This window comes from Primulina huaijiensis, chromosome 2 (genome assembly GCF_012295235.1).
Source record: "Primulina huaijiensis isolate GDHJ02 chromosome 2, ASM1229523v2, whole genome shotgun sequence".
NCBI classification, from domain to species: Eukaryota; Viridiplantae; Streptophyta; class Magnoliopsida; order Lamiales; family Gesneriaceae; genus Primulina; species Primulina huaijiensis.
The window spans coordinates 21,876,818-21,900,781 of record NC_133307.1 but is presented as its reverse complement, the minus strand read 5'-3'; the positions used below and the strand labels follow the sequence as shown (position 1 = coordinate 21,900,781).

General features: G+C 31.5%; 1 protein-coding gene and 1 pseudogene across 1 annotated transcript; one reads left to right on the top strand and one right to left on the bottom strand.

The window, feature by feature from the left end:
- The first annotated feature begins 10,249 nt into the window (after window positions 1-10,249).
- LOC140969858 (uncharacterized) lies at window positions 10,250-14,781 on the top strand. Its single transcript, XM_073431377.1, has 5 exons — window positions 10,250-10,763; window positions 12,705-12,829; window positions 12,940-13,254; window positions 13,357-13,526; window positions 13,706-14,781. Exons 1-5 carry the CDS (start codon window positions 10,434-10,436, stop codon window positions 14,095-14,097), a joined length of 1,332 nt encoding a protein of 443 aa, XP_073287478.1. The 5' UTR covers window positions 10,250-10,433; the 3' UTR covers window positions 14,098-14,781.
- A 390-nt stretch (window positions 14,782-15,171) lies between these two features.
- LOC140969850 (uncharacterized) lies at window positions 15,172-23,058 on the bottom strand (annotated as a pseudogene).
- Window positions 23,059-23,964: the final 906 nt, after the last annotated feature.

Genomic DNA, 23,964 nt, shown 5'->3' with positions numbered 1-23,964 from the left:
TTTTGAAAATATTACCTATATTTTTATATATTGTATGTTTGAACAAAATTTATTGTATATTTATATGATAAATTTTCATAATTTAATATTTATTTTGCATATTTTTATTTTTTTAACAATTTTTTATTTGATTTAGTAAATATACTTTTAATTTTCTACGATTAAACTTTCAAATTTAAATCGAAAATTTTGTTATTATGTGTTAAATTAAAATATTATTATTATTTTTTATTTTTTTGAATTTTTTTCATTAACTTTTTTAAAAAAATTTAAAATAAATAAATAAAATTCGGGTTACGCGGGTTAGACGGGTTGAGTCGGGTTATACGGGTTCGTGTTCGGGTTGGGAGTTTTCGGGTTGCTTCGGGTTCGGGTTGGGTTCGGGTTGGAAAAAAAAAATTTCGCAGGTTGATCCGAAACCGACCCAACCCACCCGATTGACACCCCTAGGATTTATAGACGGGTTGGAGCTGGCACCATCGGAGAAGGTGTAGAGCCTTGAGGTCAGGAAGAAGGATGTTGTGGTCAGGGATGGGGTCATAAAATAGAGGTTAGAGATAAAAAAAAAAAAAAATAAAAAAAAAATTTAAAATCTAGGACGATAAGAACAAATATTAGAGAAGCAAGCGAAAAAAATATAATTATTTTTAGACTTCTGATCAATAAAATAAAATAAAAATTGAGGGGACAGTCGCACCCACCCGCCCCATTGACCCTGTCATCGGCTATGGTACCAATTGTACGTGCAGCTAAATGCAAAAGGAAAAATATTAATATTAGCTCAATTAATCTCAATAGCTTATTAAAAAAAAAAAAAAAAAGCTTCTTTTCATTCGTGTGCATATAGATATATTTATTTAGAATTTAATTATCATTATATATAGATCTATACTATTTATATTATATTATTTTACAATGTATGAGAAGTTTAAAATAACCATCCATAATGTTTTCGTCACCGTCACCATCACCAAAAATCTGAACATCCCATCCCATACCATACAAACTATTACGAAAAATAACAAATTTGAAGAATAAGTAGAATGTTATCTTACTTCAATGAGTATTCTAATAATAACAAAAATCTTATAAAAAAAATCATATATAAAAGTATTTAATTTTAATACAGTCTTTAATTTCTTTCTGAAAAATTATTTGGTACAAAAACCATCATACATAAAATGTTAATTCATAAGCGCCAAGATTATTAGTATAACTAAAATTTTCTTTAAAGTTTAATCATAACCATGTTTTAAAAATTACTTATGCGTACGATCACCCACCGCATAAGTGATCCCTAGATGGTTTTTTTTTTTTTTACCTAAATATCTAATTATTCTTGTCAACTTCCATATTTCTTCAATAATTCATCTATATTGGATTCAAACTCAAAATCAATGACATATTCATCCTCATTATCCGATACAAATTGATTGAAAAATATACCCTATATCTTATAATTTTCATTGGAGAATTGATATTCAACGATTATGTTACAAAGTTAAAGTTACTTAAAAAACTGCGTGTCGAAAGAGGGACCTGACCTGAACAAAGCAGTCGTGGAAATGGAGCCTAAGCAAGGCTGGGGCGGTGGTTTGGTCGGAGGCGACGGCGGCATGTGCTGGCATAAAAGCCTCCTTGGAGCTGACCTTGCAAAATCCCCACTCAAGTCACGAGAATTAAAACTAATACATGATCATGTGCCATTTACTATTTGAAGGGTTTTTTTATAATTAATTAAATGATTGTTTGCTTCCTTCACTATTGGTCTTCTCATTTTTATTAATTGATTTATTTAATAAATCTATTAATAATAATAAAGTCATTATATATAATTATATGTTTTACAATTAAATTTTTTTTATGAGATATGTGTTTATATAATTTTGAGAGAATTCGAAATGAGTCTTCCTAAAATATCCTTTTGACCAATTGATTTTATGTACGTTTTCTTGGAACAATAATTTAAAATAAAACAATAATTTAAAAATAAAAAAATTTTTGCAATCATTTCATATCTCTCATATTTTTAATCCTCTCATATTTTTAAAATAGAACAATAAATATTTTTTCAATCCTCTCTAATTTTTCAATCACCCAACCAAATAATACAAAATACTTAAATATTAACATATATTATAAATATTTATATTTTATATTTTTCATTCGAATTAAATTAATTATTAAAAATTATAATAAATAATAATAATATACTTAAGCGCAGACGCTCGTCCACATGGAGCGTTCGCGTTTACAAAGCGCGGATTAAAGTACTTTTGAAAAATATTTTTTTAATCATTTTTGAAATTTTTTTATTTTTAAATTACTTATAAAAAAACCCCTATTTGAACTACCGTTTCTTTCATTCGTGGATGTATTAAATACGAACCACAAGTGTAAAATAATGATTATTATACATATGAATCATAATTATAATCATTAACAGCTCGAGTTGATTCACAAAATTTTGTTATAGTTTAAATTGTTATAACGATAATGAAATTATATTAAATATGAAATTTACAAAATAATATATGAATTTTTAAAATTTTAAAGTGTGTTAGATATTATTGTTACGAATAAATTATATAAAAATAATATTTATTTAAATTAATATGATATTTTCATAAAAATTAATTGATGTTTTAAAATCGGACAACTAAATATCTTAGCCTTTATAATATAGTATATATATATATATATATACACACACACATATGCAAATTGTAGTACCCTTTGAAGGATATTATAAATGAAGCTAATAATAATGATTCCCTTCAAAATATAAATTGATTCCAATTAATCTCAAAAGCCATAATCGAATTGTTTTATTAAAGTCGATTCTTATTGCTATAAAATCAGAATTGAAAATACTAGAGTTATTTTTTTTTTCCATTTCTACAAACAAGAATTAATAACTGAAATTAATGGAATTGTGATCAGGAAAAATAAAGTATTCTAATTTTTTAAAATTCCATATATACGAATCTAGATTATACATACAGAATATAACGACAAGGACTAAAGTGCCACGTCACTTACTCGAGGGAGTGTCGGAGTTGATGGAGTAGGTAAACACTTGGCTGATTGTCAGGAGTTCTATGCTTCATACCCACACATTATCAGCCGAGCTTGTCACAAGCCATGTGTAGTTTACCTGACTACCTTAGTTTGCATGTTATTGTGTTAGTTCGATGTTTACCCATTACGCAACAAAAGATAACAGTTGTAAATTCTCACATTATAAAAAATGTGCTACATCATTGCAATAGAAAATGTGAAAATTACTTATTAGTTTTGTATCTTTTCAATTTTTTCAATAATTAATGAATATAAATAAAATAGTGATATGCATAGAATAATATCATAATTTAATTCGATGAATTGGCCGATGATAATAGGTGTTGTTGGACTCATTACTTGTGTTTGGGCTCATTCGTTGTCCAATTAAAGTGACTGGAACTTGGAGATATTGGGCCGTGACCAACAAATTGCTCTGTCACATTTCATTTAATTTATTATATATTGGATGAAAATATTATCATCAATTAACTTCATAGTTAACAATTCAAAGTTTCAAAAAAGGTTGCTTAGGTAGGACTCCAAGATTTGAATTAGTAGATACATTTTCGATAAAATAAATAAATAAAATATGGAGTATAATCTAAGAATTCCGAAGCTATTAGTATCATATTTCAATGTTTTATATTATATTCATTTTTATCTGTAAAAAATACGTTGACCCAAAAGTTACAAAAAATGTTTTTTGGGATCAAGAGTACTACACATTTTTTTTTACAAAAATTAAATGAAAAATTAAGTTTAGTATTGATAAGGGTGTCAATTTGGTCGTGTTGAGCAATAGTATTATTCAAAAATTATTCAACTCGAACCCGAAAACATTTAAACCGAACCCGAATCAACCCGACCATATACACACACTGTCTGCTGGTACTGATGGGTGTATCATGGCATCAGCCCAACAGCTGAGAGAGAGTGGCAGACTGAGAATTAATATTGGTGGTAGGGGCCAATTTCTGCATCCTCTCCCTGCTTACAATATGTGGCATTTAACTAGCTATTCAATACTATATACATATAGTCAGAACATCATTGTAAGAAAAAAAATTACTACTATCTATACTTACATAAGTAATAGAACACAAATCCAAGAAAATGTGCTTCCTTGTAGATGTTGAAATATAGTAATCTGATCATATTTTAGAAAGTACTCCAATAAAATATTAAATTAATTTAGAAATTTAAAAATGAAAATTTTATTTTGTTGTGTTTGGAGAAGAGAATGTTATAATTAGATCTCCAAAATTTATCTAAAAATTAATATTTTGATGTCAGATGGCTTATAAATAATAAAAAAAAATAGACTTTTAAAATCTGCAATTTTGGTATGAAGACAACGTAATGGAAAGATCCATCTGAAAAGACATTTTTTTAAAAAAATAATTAAAAATAATTGACAAAAAAAGGGTAAGTTTGAAAAAAATACATCTGTACATCTTTTATTTAAGATTCAGTACCTAGAAGATTTTTTTTACAAATCAATACCTGACAACACTACAAACTTAGCTCCTTACAAAGATAAATTTACATTTTTACCCTTGTATTATTTAAATAAATATATAATTTTATCCATCAAATTAATTGTGTGATTTTCATCTACCAAAATATTAGTACTTATTATGAGGTTTCAAATACTTGATTTTGTTATTTGAATACTTCAAATGCGTAAAAAAAAAATACTACATTTTTGAACAATAAACATAAATTCTGTCGTTGTTAGTTTTTCATTAAAAATGCATTATGATGACTTATTCATGTCATTTTATTTTTAAAAAAATATAGTTCATCACTCATCATGAAATAAGATTAAGTACTTATTTTGACATAAAAAGTATTTATTCTGAAGTTCCAGATACTAGATTTGACTCTTTAAATACTCTAAATGTGTAAGAAAATACTGAATCCTGAACGATCACCATAAATTCAGTCATTGCTTGTCTTTTCATGAATTGTGTATTTTGATGACATATTCATCTCATTTAATATTTTTTTTGTAAAAATAGCGAATTCCCAACTAAGCATTTAATTTTAAAGTATTTAGTTTTACTTGAGAAATGTCTATTTTGAGTTTGCAAATACTTGATTTCGTAAATGAGATACTCACAATATGTATTAAAATACTGGATATTCGAACAGACAACGTAAATTCACCAAGTATTGGTATTTCAATGGAAAATGCATTTGGATGACATATTCATCTCATTCAATATTTTTTGTAAAAAAAACAAATTCTCAAATAAACATGAAAATTTTAAAGTACTTAGTTTTACTTGAGAAGTACCTAATTTAAGTTGGCAAATACTTGATTTCGTAAATGAAATACTCGCTGTATATATTAAAATATTGGATATTCTAATAAGCAATGTAAGTTCTCCAAGTGTTGGTGTTTTCATGGAATATGCATGCATTTGGATGAGAAGTACCTAATTTGAGTTTGTAAATACTTTATTTGATATAGGAGATACTCATAATATGTAATAGAATACTGGATATTCAAATATGCAATGTAAGTTCATCAAGTGTTGGTTTTTCATAGAAGATGCATTTGGATGACATATTCATCTCATTTAATATATTTTTTTGTAAAAAAAAAATTCTCAAATAAGCATGACAATTTTTAAGTACTTAGTTTTACTTGAGAAGTACCTAATTTGAGTTGGTAAATACTTGATTTCATAAATGAGACACTCACAATATGTATTAAAATACTGAATATTCGAATAAGCAACGTAAATTCTCCCAGTGTTGGTATTATCATGGAATATGCATTTGGATGAGAAGTACATAATTTGAGTTTGCAAATACTCGATTTGGTACAAGAGATACTCATAATATGTAATAGAGTATTGGATATTCAAATATGCAACGTAAGTTCACCATGTCTTGGCTTTCCATGGAAGATTCATTTGGATGACATATTTATCTTATTTAATATATTTTTTGTAAAAAAAAACAAATTCTCAAATAAGCATGAAAATTTTAAAGTACTTAGTTTTACTTGAGAAGTACATAATTTCATATTTCAAATATTTGATTTGGTACATGAGATACTCATAATATGTAATAGAATACTGGATATTCGAATATGCAACATAAGTTCACCAAGTGTTGGTCTTTATGTGGAAGATGAATTTGGATAACATATTCATCTCATTTAATATTTTTTTGAAAAAAAAAAACCAATTTCCCAAAGAAGCATGAATATTTAAAAGTACTTAATTTTACTTGAGAAGTACCTAATTTCATATTGCAAATACTTGATTTGATACACGAGATACTCATAATATGTAATAGACTACTGGATATTCGAATATGCAACGTAAGTTCACCAAGTATTGGTCTTTCCATGGAAGATGCATTTATATTACATATTCATCTTATTTAATATTTTTTTGGTAAAAAATATTCTCAAATAAGCATGAAAATTTTAAAGTACTTAGTTTTACTTGAAAAGTACCTATTTGAGTTTGCAAATAATTGATTTCGTAAATGAGATACTCACAATATGCATTAAAATACTGGATATTCGAATAGACAATCTTTCCATAAAAAATTCATTAGTATACTTATTCATGTCATTTAAATAAATAAACATAGTTCATTATTCATGATGTACTAATTGGGAGATGCATTATGAACATAGTTCGTAAATGAGCTTGAAGTTTGCACTTTAAGCATAGCTATCGAGTCTAAGATTAATTATTTATAAAATACTCATCAATATTAATTTACAAAATACTTTTTGATATTCATTGAATGACTTATTTGACAATTATACTTATTTGACATAATACTTATTGGTAACTATTCATCATACTTATTAGTATTTTTTTTCTTTATACTTATGAGTATTAATTTATAATATCATTAATATTCATCCACAATACTTGTTGGTATTCATTAAATGACAAGACAATACTTCATTTGATATCATCTTCATTAGTATTCATTCATAATATTTATTGGTAATCATTCATTATATGTATCAATATTCTTTCATTATACTTATTATCAAATTTGAATTTGTAAAGGGTAAAATCAATTATCAGTGGAATCTAATTTTGTAACAATTTAGGTATCACATTTTTATTTCACATATCTCATAATCAAATGTCACTCAATATTGACTTCAAATTATATATTTTGACATTATCAAAATAATCGAATTTGAGTATTTAAATAGTAAAATCAAGTATTTGTGGACTCATATTAGGTATTATTTGTATTAATTTAGGTATCATATTTTTACTTCACGGATGTCATCATAAAAAACCAATCAATATTAACTTCAAACTACATAATTTGACATCATCGAATAGTTGAATATAAGTATTTAGGAAGTAAAATCAAGTATTTGCGAACTCGCATTAGATGCTCTTTTTACCAATTTAGCTATCATATTTTAACTTCACCAATTTAGATACTATTCGTATCAATGCATCTTCCATAGAAAGATCAACACTTGGTGATCTTACGTTGCATATTCGAATATCTAGTATTTTAATACATATTGTGAGTATCTTATTCAAGATATCAAGTATTTGCAAACTCAAATTAGATACTTCTCAAATAAAACTAAGTATTTTAAAATTTCAATACGTAGTTGAGAATTTGTTTTTGTTTTTGTTTTGTTTTTACAAAAAAAATATTAAATGAGATGAATATGTCATCCAAATGCATCTTCAAAGGAAAGATAAACACTTGGTAAGCTTACGTTGCATATTCGAATATCCAGTATTCTATTACATATTATGAGTATCTTATGTATTAAATCAAATATTTTTAATCTCAAATTAGGCACTTCTCAAATAAAAATAAGTACTTTAGAATTTCCATGCTTAGTTGGGAATTTGTTTTTTCTTTTACAAATTTTTTTAAAATGAGATGAATATATCATCCAAATACTTATTCATAAAAATACCAACACTTGGTGAACTTACGTTGCTTATTCGAATATCCAGTATTTTAATACATATTGTGAATATCTCATTTACGAAATCAAGTATTTGCAAACTCAAATTAAGTACTTCTCATTTAGGGAGTAAAATTAAGTATTGCTAGACTCGAATTAGATACTTTTTGTACTAATTTAGGCATCAAATTTTAATTTAAAAAATGACACATCAAAAGTCACTCAATATCAGTTGAAACTATATTATTTAATATCCCAAAATAATCAAATTTGAGTATTAAAAAGGTAAAATCAAGTATATGTGAAATCAAATCAGGTACTATTTGTACCAATTTAGGTATAACATTTTTTATTCACATATATCATCATCAAACAACATTCAATATTATCTTCAAATTATATATTTTTACATACTCAATCGAATTTGAGTATTTAAATGGTAAAATCAAGTATTCGTGGACTCGAATTATGTATTATTTGTATTAATTTAGGTATCATCTTTTTACTTCACGAATATCATCATCGGTGTCACTTAATATTAACTTCAAATTATATTTTGGCATCCTCAAATAATTGGATATAAGTATTTACGGGGTAAAATCATGTATTTATAGACTTTAATTAGATACTCTTTGTACCAATTTAAGTATCATATTTTAACTTTACAAATGACACCATCAAAAGTCACTTAATATTACTTGAAACTTAAGTATTTTCTTACACATTTGAAGTATTCAAATAGCCATATCAAATATTTGGAACCCCAAAATAAGTATTTTATCGATCAAAATAAGTACTTTTTCTAATTCAACAATGAATGAGAAACTATGTTTTTTCAAGTATTAGATGACTTGAATAAGTCATCTAAATGTATTTTCAATGAAAATATCAACAATTATTGAATTTATTGTGATAGCTCGAAGATCCGGTATTTTTTTACACATTTGGAGTATTCAAAGAGTCAAATCAAGCATTTGAAACTCCAAAATAAGTATTTTGTAGGTCAAAATAAATACTTAATTTTATTTCAAGATGAGTGATGACCTATGTTTTTAAAAAAAATAAAATGACATGAATAAGTCATCCTATTGCATTTCTCATGAAAAGACTATCAATGACTGAATTTATGGTGAATGCTCGAATATATTATTTTCTTATATATTTGGAGTATTCAAATAGTGAAATCAATTATCTGAAATCCCATAATAAGTACTTTATATGTCAAAACAAGTATTTATTTTTATTCCATGATAATTCAGAAACAAATTTTTTTTAAAATTATATTTTAAATGAAGAAGACACATGTAATTTTGTGGCTAAAATAATATATTTATTTAAATAATAAAGGATATAAATGTAAATTTTGCTTTGTGAGGTATTAAAACTAAAAGTATAGATTTGTCAGGTACTGATTTTTAAAAAATTATGGCTATGTACTGAAACTTAATTGAAAGATTGACAAATATATTTTTTTGAAATTTACCCAAAAAAAATACTACAGTTTCACAAAGATTAATTAAAAAAACCCAGAAATTAATTGAATTGTGACCTGACAGTAGAAAGAGACGAAGCATGAAGTCAGAGTATGACAGCTTAAAAAGAAAAAAAGAAAATAATAATATACATAACATATTAGAGATAAGTACACTGTTTTTCAGACCAATTCTTAAATTCATTTATTTACCATGCATGGCCAAATTCACCACCATTAGGAAGAGTCATTTTTTTTAAAAAAATCTATTTTCTAAGATAAATAAAAATTTTATTTTATATATATAACAATTTTAATATTTTATCTATACTATTATTATTATTATGTGTGAGACTTTTAGAGTAACTACCTTAAAGAACATAAAAATATTTAATTCAATAATTACCTTTCTTACTCTACTAAAAACCTCATCAAGTCACTCCATATTTTATATTTAAAAAATCTAAACAAATTTTTTTTTTTAAATCGAACAACTCTTCTAAATTAAAAAATAATTTTATGTTAACGGTTTAGTATTATTTGATCAGATTAATAATAATAATAATACATACAACGCGTGTATCTTTTATTAATATTTATAAATGTTTCGTAAGGTGTTATGGGATAATAATAAAGAATCAATAATTAAAAAATTGATTATAGGTAGTTTTGTCAAATTAAAATAGATATAATTGAGTTTTTTTAAAAGATTAAATACATTAAAAAAATAATTATGAAAACTTACCATAGGCGTTGCCCTGAAATTATCGTTTCTAGTTTGCCGTGGACATGACATAGAGATGCCTAGGCACACCCACCTACCCTAGACCGGAGACCCCCTATAGAATGATGGAATCCTAGATCCCCCCTGCCTCTTGGCCTCAGTGTTCACAAAACCCCACACAACCCTTCATTTATCTTCTCAAGTTCTTGCTTTATTGCATCATCTTCTGCTTGAAAGAGGAATCTATGATGGCTGATAAAGGAAGCCCGAAAAAGTGTATTGCTAATAGCAGCAATAATAAGAATAAGAAGAAGAAAAAGAAGAGAGGCGGTGCCAAGAGGAAAATGACCCTCGAACAAACTGTGGCATATAAAGCAGTCAGCGAATGGGTTTTCTTGGACCAATCGAATGGTTGTAATAATTCCACGAGTTTTGTTGATTCTGTTCTTGATGATTTTGGGGTGCAGTGGTACCAACCCAAGGAGAAACTTGTCTTTGAGTTTCACTGTCACACCACATGCAGCGATGGCTATTTGTCTCCTACCAAGCTTGTAGAAAGAGCTCATCAAAAGGGGGTGAGCTTGTTTTTTTTCCTTTGGATAGAATAAGCGGCGGGTTTTCTCTATATTGGTTTTTATATGTTGTGGCATGTGCTATTACTTTGCTGCTTCTCGTGTTTGTTATTGTTTGCAGTCGTAGTGGTTTCATGTCTTGGAGTCTATGGAGGTTTCCATGGTTCAAGATTTAATCTTTTTCCATTAATACTGGATTTGATTCTTACACGACCATGGAGGTTTCCATGGTTAAAGACTTTTTTTATGAGTTTGTTCAGTTTCATCGAGAAATGTATGATGCTTTTTGAATGCTTGTCTTGCTTTGAAGTACATATCTTTTAAGCTCATGTGAATATGCCGTTTCATGTAAGGGGTGTGAACTTTTAAACGCCTTTCAGCATGAAATGGAATTCGGAAAATAAAGGGATAGGCTTCATCAATGGATGACGAGATCCTGGGTTTCGGTTGTATTCATGTGTAAAACAGGAAATTATGTTAACAAGAGTACTACGTTTTCACTATATAGTTGAGAATTTCTGGAATTAGCAAACGTCCATTTGTGTAGTATGGTTACCATTTTTTCAAGGAGACAAAGGATTTATGATCCTTGATGTGTCAAGACTTGATTGATTCTAGCATCTGAGAATCTATTCTACAAAAACAGAGTGATATTTCTCCATGTGTTGGTCATTGCTTCATTTCAAATTTGACTCTATTTTCCCTTTAAAGCAATTGAGAGATAAGTTTATTCCATTTAATTTTATATCGGCTTAATAATTCTTTTTGTTGTATCTCAGCTCATTATATAATGCTTAGTTTGAGTTTTTTCTTTTGCTTCTCACTGTTTCAACCTTGATGACGATGCACAATTTTTTGTTCAGTGATTAAAAAATTGTGAGGGCGAGGCATTATTGATTGTGGAATAACATGAGGAAGGTGGGAAAAATATAAAATGAAAGGGAACGTCAACATGTTCAAGATTAGGCTTGCAGAATATCTGCATCTCTTGCTTTTTTGGGTTTCCTTTCTGAAATTCTAAGATACTAGAGGTAGAAATATGCCTTTGGATAGTCTAAGTATCGATCAACTATGATTTTCTAAAAATACTTCACAAATTCTTGACGGAATACTTTTTAATGATAAACTAGATTTCACAGTGAGGATGGTGGTTCAATCGGCTGATCCTGTCCCTGAACTTATCAAGTGCATTTTAGTGTTTTTGGTCTGATAATTCGATTTTTTGGATTTCATGGTGTCTCCAGTGACAAGTTTTTTTGTTTACTTTTTCTGCCTTGCAAGTGGTGAAATGCATTTGTAGCTTGTGACTTGTAAGTAACAATGTTCAAGGAAAGAGTCTTTTGAAGGCCAGAACAACGGAGTTGGAGTACATCACCTTTACATTTTTGGTGTATTGGACAATCAATTTAGAGTGGAGGTTTTATAATGACACGACAACTAGACCTTCTATAAATATACACTTTTAAATAATTCGGTTCATACAGGTTCAACCAGCCATTATTGTGACGAATTTCTGTGAATATGACTGACACCTTTCATATTCAGCAACACCCACATATTTGGTTGTGGTATAATCACATGGAGATGCAGTTGACTTTTTTGGATAAGGGCGCATAATTGATTCACAATCACGTAAAGTTTAACATTTGCAAAATTGCAGCAAGAGATTGGTTTTCCACTCATAACTTGATGAAAATAATCCCTAGCAATTATACTGCACTTTTTACAAGTTATTCTCTCTATATCTTCCTGCATGTAATTAACAATTCTTTATTAGTGCTCCTTGGTGTCCTCAATTTATTTCTGTGATTTAAAAATTCTACCATCATTTTTTCATTTTCTCTTATAATATACTATCACGAACTAACGAATTTGTATCCAATCCAATATATAATATGATTGAGAGCGCAATTGGTTAATATGTTAAATATGCCTCAAGAACAGGTGAAAGTCCTTGCTTTGACAGATCATGATACGTTATCTGGCATCCCCGAAGCTGTTGAAGCAGCTCGTAAATATGGCATCAAAATCATTCCTGGGGTTGAAATTAGCACTATTTTCCACTCAAAGTTAGTATCTTGCCTTCGATTCAATACCCACCGCCATGCTTTTCTTTTGGTAAATTTTCATTTAGAATTATTCTATCTACATTTTTGACCATCTTTTTGATGACCAACAGAGGGGATTTGGGTCCAGAAGAGCCTGTCCACATCCTTGCATATTACAGCAGCTGTGGGCCGACAAAATCCGAGGAATTGGAGAAGTTTTTAGGGCGTATTAGAGACGGTCGCTTCCTTCGTGCAAAAAACATTGTGTCTAAGCTGAATAAACTCAAGCTGCCTGTTAAATGGGAGAATGTCACAAAGATTGCTGGAAAAGGCGTTGCTCCTGGCAGACTTCATGTGGCACGTGCTATGCTTGAAGCTGGCCATGTAGAAAATCTGAAACAAGCATTTGCCCGATATCTATATGATGGTGGACCTGCGTATTCTACGTACTAGTGTTTCCATATTATAAATTTAATTTTTGATAAAGATATTCATTAGTAATCCTGCTCATGCTTCCGTATTCAACTCCAGGCTTTTATTTGTCTCAGGGGAAGCGAGCCAGTTGCCGAGGAAACCGTGCAGATGATACAGGAGACCGGGGGTGTTGCAGTATTAGCACATCCATGGGCACTAAAAAACCCTGCTTTTATAATCAGAAGACTAAAGGAAGCAGGGTTGCATGGAATAGAGGCCTACAGAAGCGATGGGAAACTGTCTGGTAACTATTAGTTTCTTGTTTTTTTTGGTGGTTTGTTATATTCGCTAAGTTTGTCATAGTATATGTAAGTGTATATATCATTCTTGTTCCACGCGCTCGAACTTTTTGGGAAAGTTGTTTCTGACGGGAATTCAACCATGAACCAATTCTTCTGTAACATTTCATTTTCACGATTTTAGTTTACTGTGACTTGGCCGACGAACATGATCTTCTGAAGCTAGGAGGATCTGACTATCATGGCAGAGGTGGGCAGCACGAATCTGATGTAGGAAGTTCGACTCTTCCTGTATTTGTTGTGCGCGATTTTCTTAAAGTGGCTCGACCAGTCTGGTGTAACGCTATCAGGGACATCCTGAAAAGCTACTTGAAAGATCCGTCAGAGTCAAATTTACAAAAGATTATGAAATTCGGGGGGCCTAAATCTTCCAAAAGCAATGCAACTTTCTGCAGTGGAAATGAGTGGATCAACCAATGCTTGTTGTCGTGGTTGTCAAGGGAAGAACTAAAAAACGAAGATTTTGAGACCATTAAGTTGGAGCTTTCTCGAGTTTCGATCACTAAGGAGAGTTAGAAGCTCATATAGAAAAGGTCAGTTTTGTCTCCTGGAGGATATGATTGGGTACCGGTAGTAGACAAGGATAGATTTCTGCCATTCATTAACCATTTGTTGCGAATTGACTTGAAATGATATGCCTCCTCTCAAGTAGAAGATTTTCCATGAAATATACATGAAAAGAACTGTGTAAGAGAGAAAAATTTGGTGGCATTATGTAGTGGAACAATGACAATGAAATTAATGGAGTTGTGTCCATCTCGAGCACTTCATCGCCTTGTTCACATTTTACGTTCGTATCACGTGCGTATTATTTATGCAAAAATTGTTTTTCAAAAATTTTAGTTTTGGAAATTAAAAATGTTGTATGATCATAACTATGTTCAAGAATACAATCATATTGTTAAAGATTTAAGAGAGATAATTTTCGGAAGAATATTTCGTGGAGACAATTTGAACGAAATGAAGAAGTTACAGAAATACATTTTGATAAGAAATTTTACTGTACTAGCGGAAACTAGCCTTTCACTCTAAATTGAAACTAATCCTCTTCCAAAACAGGACACTTGATTTGTAAGGTCCTAGGATATACTTGTTGATTGTTCCATGTATAATGTTTTTCTTTTGGGGTCAAGTTGTGTAATGTTTTTAAGAAATGAAACATCAAATTTTCTAAATAAGTCTGAAGTCCTAAGTACGCAACCGAAGGGTTTAAAGTGCAGAATATACGACCATCAATGCTATCTGGAGTACTGTTAATGAGATCCTCACCATTATTTGGCCTCAATTAATAAGAATATAACATTGCCAATAAAAATATAATTGATTATATGATATTTGCTGAGTAGATTAAGCGTGAAGTAGTAAATTAAGCGTGAAGTAAATAATCAATAACTCTCTTATCAATAGCATCCAATATAGGATTAAAAACTATATGCAGCGAACTTTGCTCGCATGTATCACTGAAAGAATGCTATATTTGCTCTTCCTTGCTCATACCTGCTTTGATGCGCGTAATGTGCTCCTGGTCAATCTTCCAGTTTTTTTTTTATTTTTTCAGTTTTTTAAGTTTTAATGGTGATTCCAATAATATGTTCTCAAAACTAATAATGTATCACCAATAAATTATTTGTGTAATAATGTTTTGGAAAGAATGAAGAATGACTGTATCAACAGCATGACTTCATGGCAGGACTGCAGGAATAAGAACAGAGATTTCAATATCAAAATGGAGGCAAATTGCTTTCAGCACCATCAAACTCATTGTTAACCTTGATATTTCAGAAGAGCTGCCTCCATTTTTCTTCAGCAGGGAGTCACTGTTTTCAGCAATCCGATAGTTCATGAGAATGATTCGATGTCTGTCCTTTAGAGCTGCTCACAGTCTTTGTTCCATGAAATCTAATGTTTAGCATTCATCCAAGCTTACCAATTTCCTGTTTCTTTCGTAATGCCTTATGCCCATGGTAAACAAAGGAGTCGACTATTCCAGCAACCGTGAACATACCTGCAGAATAGTTGCCATGTATCTCACAAATAGAATTCAAGAATCTAGAGACGTAAGATAGCAGGGAGGTGAATTTTATAGCCAACCATAAAAAGCAGGTAAAGTGTGGCCTTAGAGTACTCTAACTACAAGTTCATCAGATTTCAAGAACTTTTTGCTGTAAATGTCAAATATTCAAGAAGTCATGATTCAAGGTTCTAACCTGTTTTCGATATGTCAAATGTCTGTCAAGGCCAAAACTGAAAACGTGTTCCATCTCCATTTGTGGATGACAATAAAGAAGAAAGTACATGTGATTTCCGTTCTTCACCAGACAAGATCTAATATGAGGTAGCACTTAGGTCAAAAGTCATCAAACCCATTATCTGCATTTACAGATGATACAGTACTTCAAAATTTAATATGATAGCAAAGTGGAGAAGAAACCAAGTAATCACAGATATGTGTCAGGAAGTGCAAGAATGGTGTATGCTCCTCTGTGAAAGTATCCTGCAATTAATGTGTTTATAGTGAGTCGTATGTAACCTTAATGGGCCTTGATTTTCTGAAAAATTATATACAGATTAGGATATTTATATCATATCTCTATTTATTGATCTAGTTAATTTACTGAGCAACATGAAATAAAACAATGAAAGCCCCTTAGAATGTATAACAATGCATGAAAGACCCTCAGAATGTATAACAATGCATGACCTGTCGTGGTATATGCAACGGTTTATCCAGGGGAAAATGACAATAGATGTCATAACTGCCTAACAAGAGATTCCTTTAATAAAATCATGCCTAGATATATAATTGACTTCCCATCCTGAAGCCACCAAGCTCACCTTTATGGGAGAAAGATCATAAAAGAAGACAACTCCAAGAAGAGATCTCAGGTTGTCTACTTCAGAACTTTTGGAATTCTCAGTTACTGAGAACTGTAAAAATACATGCATTGTGTTACCATCTGAAAATACAGATATAAAATTTGAATGAGTTCCATAATTTTAAGGGTTTGAGTACCTGATTTGACTGAATTTTATGGCCTCTAAAACTGGTATATACGGTTGGAACCGCCTGCAAAGTTCACCGAATACACAAACATGATATTCCACGTCTTCTACAACAGTGGACAACATAGTGTAATAAACTTTACATTCTAAACATCTCCTACCAATTTACATAATTAGAACTCTAATTCCACCCCATAATCTGTTCTTATATCCCAAACATATCCCAGGACAACCTAACCCAAGCACTCTTTCTTAAGCTTAACAATAACATTGAAGGTACCGTCCGATCATCATAGAGTGGTCCATAGGCATTGCAATACGCTACTCTTAGACTTGTTTATTAACCTAATTAATAACGTGAGTTGGGTAGGGGGATGAGACGGGGAGGGATATTGTAGGAACTGACCTTGACAAAATACCGATGCATTCCATTAGGGGTTCTTGCATCCACTGAACCCTGTAAATTTTAAGAATAATTTAATAAAAGTGACAAGCAAACAAATAAAATAAAATTTCTATCCATCTCTATCTATGGAGGTTTTTGGTAGTTTACGCAGGGGAAGTAGTGGTAAGTGCACTTTGCTCACTTGCTTTACATTAAGAACACAGCCAAAAAGGGTGGAGGTAACACAAGAACGTGAATAGTGCACAAAGTAGTAAGCATAAAAAATATAATAAGATCAACACGTGGAAGAATTAGCAATTTCCACAATATTGTTCACAAGAAACTATCAACTTTGTTATGGTTATCTATCCTTCCCTCGTTAAGTCAATTAGATGGTAGTTTGTGTGCATGTGAGTATGTAGAAAGACCTACCCATCCAGTGCATTGACAATTCCAGGAATAGAATCTCCGAAGGTCAACTTGTTAATCATGTGGCTCATCTGCATAGAATACTACAAAAGTCAGTAAATTGATTAGGAAACTGTAAATTTGAAACATGCATATAAAAGCAATTTAATATATATGACAAGGCCACCAACCACAAAGCTCAATGGTTGAACTCTGGTTTATAGGTGTTCCTTACATTACAATTTTCAGTTGGTAAATTGAGGAAATCGAACAGATGAAAGCCTGGTATATGAAAGCTTTTTCCAGGGGAAAAGTGAATTTTTCCAGCCACTTTATCAACCTCCAGAGACCCATGTATACTCCATCCTTCACCCTGTTCTTCTTGTACTTTCTGAACAAAACCCTCCCTTCTGCACTATATGCAAAAATTACGTCATGTCAAGGAAAAGGACATTGAATGAGTGCAAACAAAGGAATGGACAAGAGTGCATGTGAAAAAGTTGTGTATTATATAATTTTCAAGAAGGTTTCAGAAATAAGATCACATGTGAGTGTTCTCTAAATTTATCCTGTGAATTGATTCAGACACCTGTGAAGGCACTTACACGCAGTTAGGCTATTTGTGAATTGTGATATACACAAGTAGACGCCAATGAAAAAATCATCAGGATAACCAACATCATTTGTAATCAACGCATACAGGAGGCTTTAGAAGGTGAAAGAATTAACTTTTTAACAATCAATTTTTATAATGCAAATAAGGTATATAACAGAAAACAACAGAATTTATCGTGTTCCCCAAACCGATTAACCAAATCTGTGTTTGTTATACCCCATCCTTTCTTTCGGTATTCTTCACGAACTTCTTCACATGAATTACAACGCTCATCTGACTGTAAAATAAATTTTTGAAGGAATTACCAATACATCATTTTGTACTAATGGTTGACGGAAGACACAGAACATCATGCAATAAAATCAGCCAACCATAAAGACTTTTTATCAGTAACCTTGCCCACCACAGCATACTCCAGTTATATTCATCATCAGATTAAAAAAGAAGAATCTATATCTGAATGCTATTGCTAATAAATCACAAACAAAAATACACACACTCAACCACACCCAACGCGAAAAACAAACAAAACCGGAATCAACAAGTGAGGACGGAAAGTTCGCTGTCAATAATGCTGAGTGGATTGAAGTAGAAGCAACAAAGATCAAGGACCATCAACCTTCACTAAAATTTAGATTATTATCATCAAATATTCATCAATGGTGACAGTTTCTCGTCTAATGCCAATCAATTATTATGGTAAAGGAAATCACGTCCTTTTGAGACTATTTCTTTGTTATGATAGCTGAGAGTGAGTACAAGCTAGAGATAGTGATGCAGAGAAAGAGCTAGCAAGATATAACCTTATTTTAAAATAAGATGGATTCAATGAAGAAACTCTCGGACGAGTGCGCGAGAGCTTACTTCCTGTGTTTTCAAACTTTGCAAGAAACCTTTCTCAAAGTATGCTTAGTCTTGGCTTTAATTTTTACAGAGAGATTAAACAGAAGGTAAAAGTTTTTCAGTTGCTTTCTCGATTAAAAGTGGTTGAATTATACGGTTTAATTATGGAAAAAAGTAAAAACAATGGTAATTGACTAGAAGGATTTGTCAGCAACTTTTATGGTTGGTAACATACAATTGGCATAAAATACTATCCAGCTACGACATCAGTAAATGATGCAAACATACAGTAAAACAAATATACATAAATACCGTTTCTGCACCATAGCATGATCCACAATATGTCTCATTGTGCCCAAGCCAGCCGCCATGTCTCTGCAAAGGCTTCTCAATCTGAATAAATAAAACATTAAGAGTAATGAGAGAAGGGTGATAACTGAGGGGAATAACAGGACTGAAAAATGCAAGGACGCAGATGACTGAGTACAGAAATATGATGAAGTCCTACTAGGCCCAACTAAATGTATTTACCAATTGGCTGGAGGAGAAACTATTCATCTCCTACCCTTTGGAAAGATACTTGACATGAAGCCACAGCCACTTAAACGCCCACTCCAGAAAATCCTACTACAAAACGTTACTAAACAACGATTTAATTGTCATCTAAGAACTAAATTTGACTCAATATCTCAAACATTTCTTGTCATCGATTAGAGCCTCCTTTGTCTATCTCAGCAGAATTTTCCTAACCACAAACCAGGTTATCAACCATTTTTGTTGTAGTGACAGAACCGTGAGCCTGAATGTGACACGGTTAGCCGACATAATGACATCAATAATCCTGGGATAGCTTGGATTATGAGTTAGAAAGCATGAAAAGCTTACCGTTCTGGGTGATCTGAGTGGCAAAGAATCATTAGCAGGCACTGAATATGTGTCTCTGGCCTGTGAAAGAGTAAGTGAGTAGTTGAGCGGTCAATGGGATCCATATCAGTCTCCATGTCCATGCTTCCAGTATGCCTAAAAATAAAAGTTGAAAGAGAAAATAAATATATTACTGGAGAAGGGTGAAGACAGACTCAGAAATTTACTCACAGGGGTGGAGGAGTCGATCTAATAAATTCGGAGGTGAAGTTAAAATTTTAGAAAAAGTACAAGAATTTGATGATAGACAAAAGGAGCTGACTGGTACAACATAGTTCAGCAGAATGAATATGCCTTCTGCTTCCTGACTCCAATGAAATGTAAGGAGCAGTATTGATTCACATTGGTAAAGACAAGTTGATAACATCACCTCTTACTCAAGTTTTGCAACAAAATAAGGATTTATAAACAAGGACAGGCGTGACGTACTCATTGATTCGATCAGTCACGAACTCTCCCCTAGCCTCTTTCTCATCTCCACAAGCATCATCTAGGTTTGCATGGTTATGCCTCCGCTCAGCACTCTGAGCCAAACGATACAAACTATCCCTTAAGCATACCTTAGTTCTCAAATCCAACTACAGATTATCAAGCACGATTGATGTCAACAATCCAAGATAGTTCAATATTTTCATGAGCAAAGCACTGTGGTCGTGGTGTCTATATGTACAAGAAATGCTTAAGGAGACGTGTATGCTCCGGTGCAACTGGTGGAGACTCCAGTGGATTTTTTGATCAAGTTGGGTATAGGAGAAGACAACCAAACCTTAATTAACATTCGGCCTTATGTTGAACTTACAGCGAGTCTTCTGAGCATATTTACAAATGATCCAATTGGAAGGCACATGAAACACATAGAATTCTTCGATACTTCAAGCCCAACCCTTGTAAAGATTTAAATTTTAGAAAAATTAACTTCGAGAGGTGGAGGTTTACTCAAACGGGCATATGAATCATAGGCCGAAAGTCAACAACTGGTTATTTTACTTATGTGTGAAAAAATTTGGTTACCACTATCGACGAGAGAATCTATGGTCAGTTAGAAGTAACGATGAGTTGGATCCAGAGAGATGTGCCATAACATCTACGAGGCTATTTGGCCGCCACAAATATTACTTGGACGATGAAAATAAAGAGTAGCATTTGTTATAACAAAGCTACAATTAGCATAATCCGCTTCACCATGATAGAACAAAGCACATGGAAATTATTCGTCATTTCATCTAATTGAAGATGAAAGAGAAGACTGTCAAGTTAATCTATAATCCAATAGGCGTCAAGTTTGTCGGAATTCTCACAAAACTGGGAACTTTAAAAATCTAAATCCAAGCTCGGAATTTCATCCTAAAAATATATTAGTAATTTTTGTACTTCTTTTAAGAGAAATGGGAAGTTTTCAACTTTTCATTCAGAAATATTAAAGATGTTTGAATAAATTATTTGACATCTGAGTGGCTCATTGATTTAGGACAATTGCTAATGTTTTGATGAGTTCTTGAATTTAAGCTTACAAGCTGGTTGTATAGTAGTGAATACATATCCACGGAGATCTTTGATAATTTGAGGATCCTAGTTTATTCAGTTGGTTATTATTTAAATTAGATGGACAATATTATCAATTCAACAATGGATAAATGATTGATAAACTTTACTCAACAAAATAGAGGAACTCTTTTCTAGATGACAAATGACCTTTTGACTTTTAACACGTGAGAAAACTCCTGAGCTTATGGATTATTAATGAGCTAAGCTCACAACTCATATGACCGAACTTATTAACATGTTTGTGAGCTTCATTAGCGTCTTAACAAAAATAAAAATTTAGCATAAAACCAGTAATCCAGCTGAAACTAAAATGTTTGATGCAGTGAATTGTCACTAGTTGATTTCTACTATCATAGGATCAACTCTGTTGCAGCTAAAATAAATGAGATATCAACAATAAATAGCAGCGTACAACTATATAGATTGATATATGTTATTTGATATAAAAGTAGCATAAAAAATATTTAAGCATACAAGAATTGCTTTGCAAGGGGAATGCTACCTGTTCCATTACAAGCTGAAGCTGGAGAAGACTAGCTGCTCCAAGTGAAATATCATTCAAACATGAATTTATCGTCGTAGCAGGTCTTTTCGCCAAAGAAGACTCATACTTGTCCGCGGGCCAAGAATTATCTTTCAAAAAGGTAGGTACACAAGTCATGGCAGGATCATCAACATAGTAAGTTTCTGTGGGGGGTCATCATTTTGCAAAAGGTCTTTCCCTGGATACGTCTCAGGCAATGGAAACCTAAAATCTGTCTTCGGCATATCTCCAGTTCCTTCTGTATCATCTGCTGAAGACGACCAATTCAGCTTATCTTCCTTATTAGCCCCAAGTCCAAACGTTGAATCAGAGCTCCTGCAAAACCAGAAGTCATGGTTTAATATTACATATATGATGATTATGATACTTCATATCATATATTCTAAAAGAACAGACAACTCCGAACATACCTAAACATCCTGTCAACATCATCAAAGTTTCCTATTTAAGGCCAACCATCATATAAAAAATCACCAGGATCTTTATCCCTGAAGTTCTCAAAGAAATCTATATCGTTGCTTGTTTGAGTTATGTCACCAAGATCATCACTAAAAGTGTAGGTATCAGCTGCATTGCTCTCATCACTGAAAATGATATCTTTCTTCTCACAGTTCTCTCCACCTTTGGGGTCTGTACTATGAATCTTGAACCCAGATTCCCTGGTGCTTTCAGAAGGAAAACTTGATATTTCTTTTATTGAGCTACTGTCAGATGAAGATGGCAATGCACCATTTGGTGGGGAAGACAATGAACCTTGTTCCAACTTCATGTTTCTTGTTTTACTCAGAGTCAAAAGTACCTTTGTTTCTTTCCCTGACCAGCATATCTAGCAGCAGACCAATCTCCAGCGCTACTGGAAATAGCAGTCAATTCACAGCCAGATCTTTTGCATCCCCCACCTGAAATGGAAGGATCATCATCCACCCTTATCCAAAAAAAAACCCCATTTTGTTCACTTCAATATTTATTCCAATCTCTCAGTAATCAAACATAAAATGAATCCAACGATCGAAACCTCAAAACTATAAGAAAACCCATTTCTAAATAAACATAAAAGCTGACAACAAAAGATCAGTAGAAAATTCACCACTAACAAAAGAGACTTCGCCTCAGGCAGCCAGCCAGAACACCGAATCAGATTCTTCGCCTTTTCTTCTTTCTTTCCATGGTCAAATAAATTATATTTGTTTATTGTTTACTTGCGCTACGTGGAGATTTTGGCACTCTACAAGATCAACAAGGTATACAATCTGTTTGTTCAACACCGTTGGTCCACGTGTCCTCCAGACATTCAGTGGAAATGCTACTCACTCAGTGATATCGATAAGGACGGGTATCTCTCTCTTTTTGAAGTAAAGGACGGGAATATTTTGCGTAATTGTAATTGATTTTTTCTATATCATTGAAAAAAATAGAAATTAAATTTTAAAATATTAAAAATCAAATGTGATTTTTTTAAATGATTTAATTGCAACTCTTTCTTAGCGTAAAATATTCTTGTTATAATAATTATTCTATCTAATAATAGCCCACAAAATAAATGCACACTAAAATAAAATGTCAAACTTTTATAGTTCTAAAAGTACACGTACAACATTTTGTTCGAGTTGATTGAATAGATAAACGTTTGACCAGCGATGAAGAATTTGATTCGTCTTATTAATACCTTCTCGGATGATCTTGTCACACAAAGTTTACCATGTGTGATTTAACTGACTAACGTGATTTATACGCTATTGCGTTAGTTTGAAGTTTCATCTAATGCATATCGAAAAATAACGACAACTACATATTCCCGTGTCATAACAAAAAAATTTACTCAAGTCCCAATAATTATTCTAATTAATACAAGGTATAATCTTGTAAAAAAGAATCAAATATAGAAATATTATATTTTATCATCCAAAATTTTATTGCAAAAGTAAAGCTGATATAAAACATTTATATTTTGAAAAATTTGTCGAGGGTTATTAAATATTACTCAAGTCAGCATTGATTAAATGTTTTGAGACCGTAAAATAATATTTTCAAAACAAAATTTAATCATTCCTGTTGAAAGTGTATTAGGGGTGGGTACGGTACGGTATACCGTACCGAACCACGGTACCGTATACC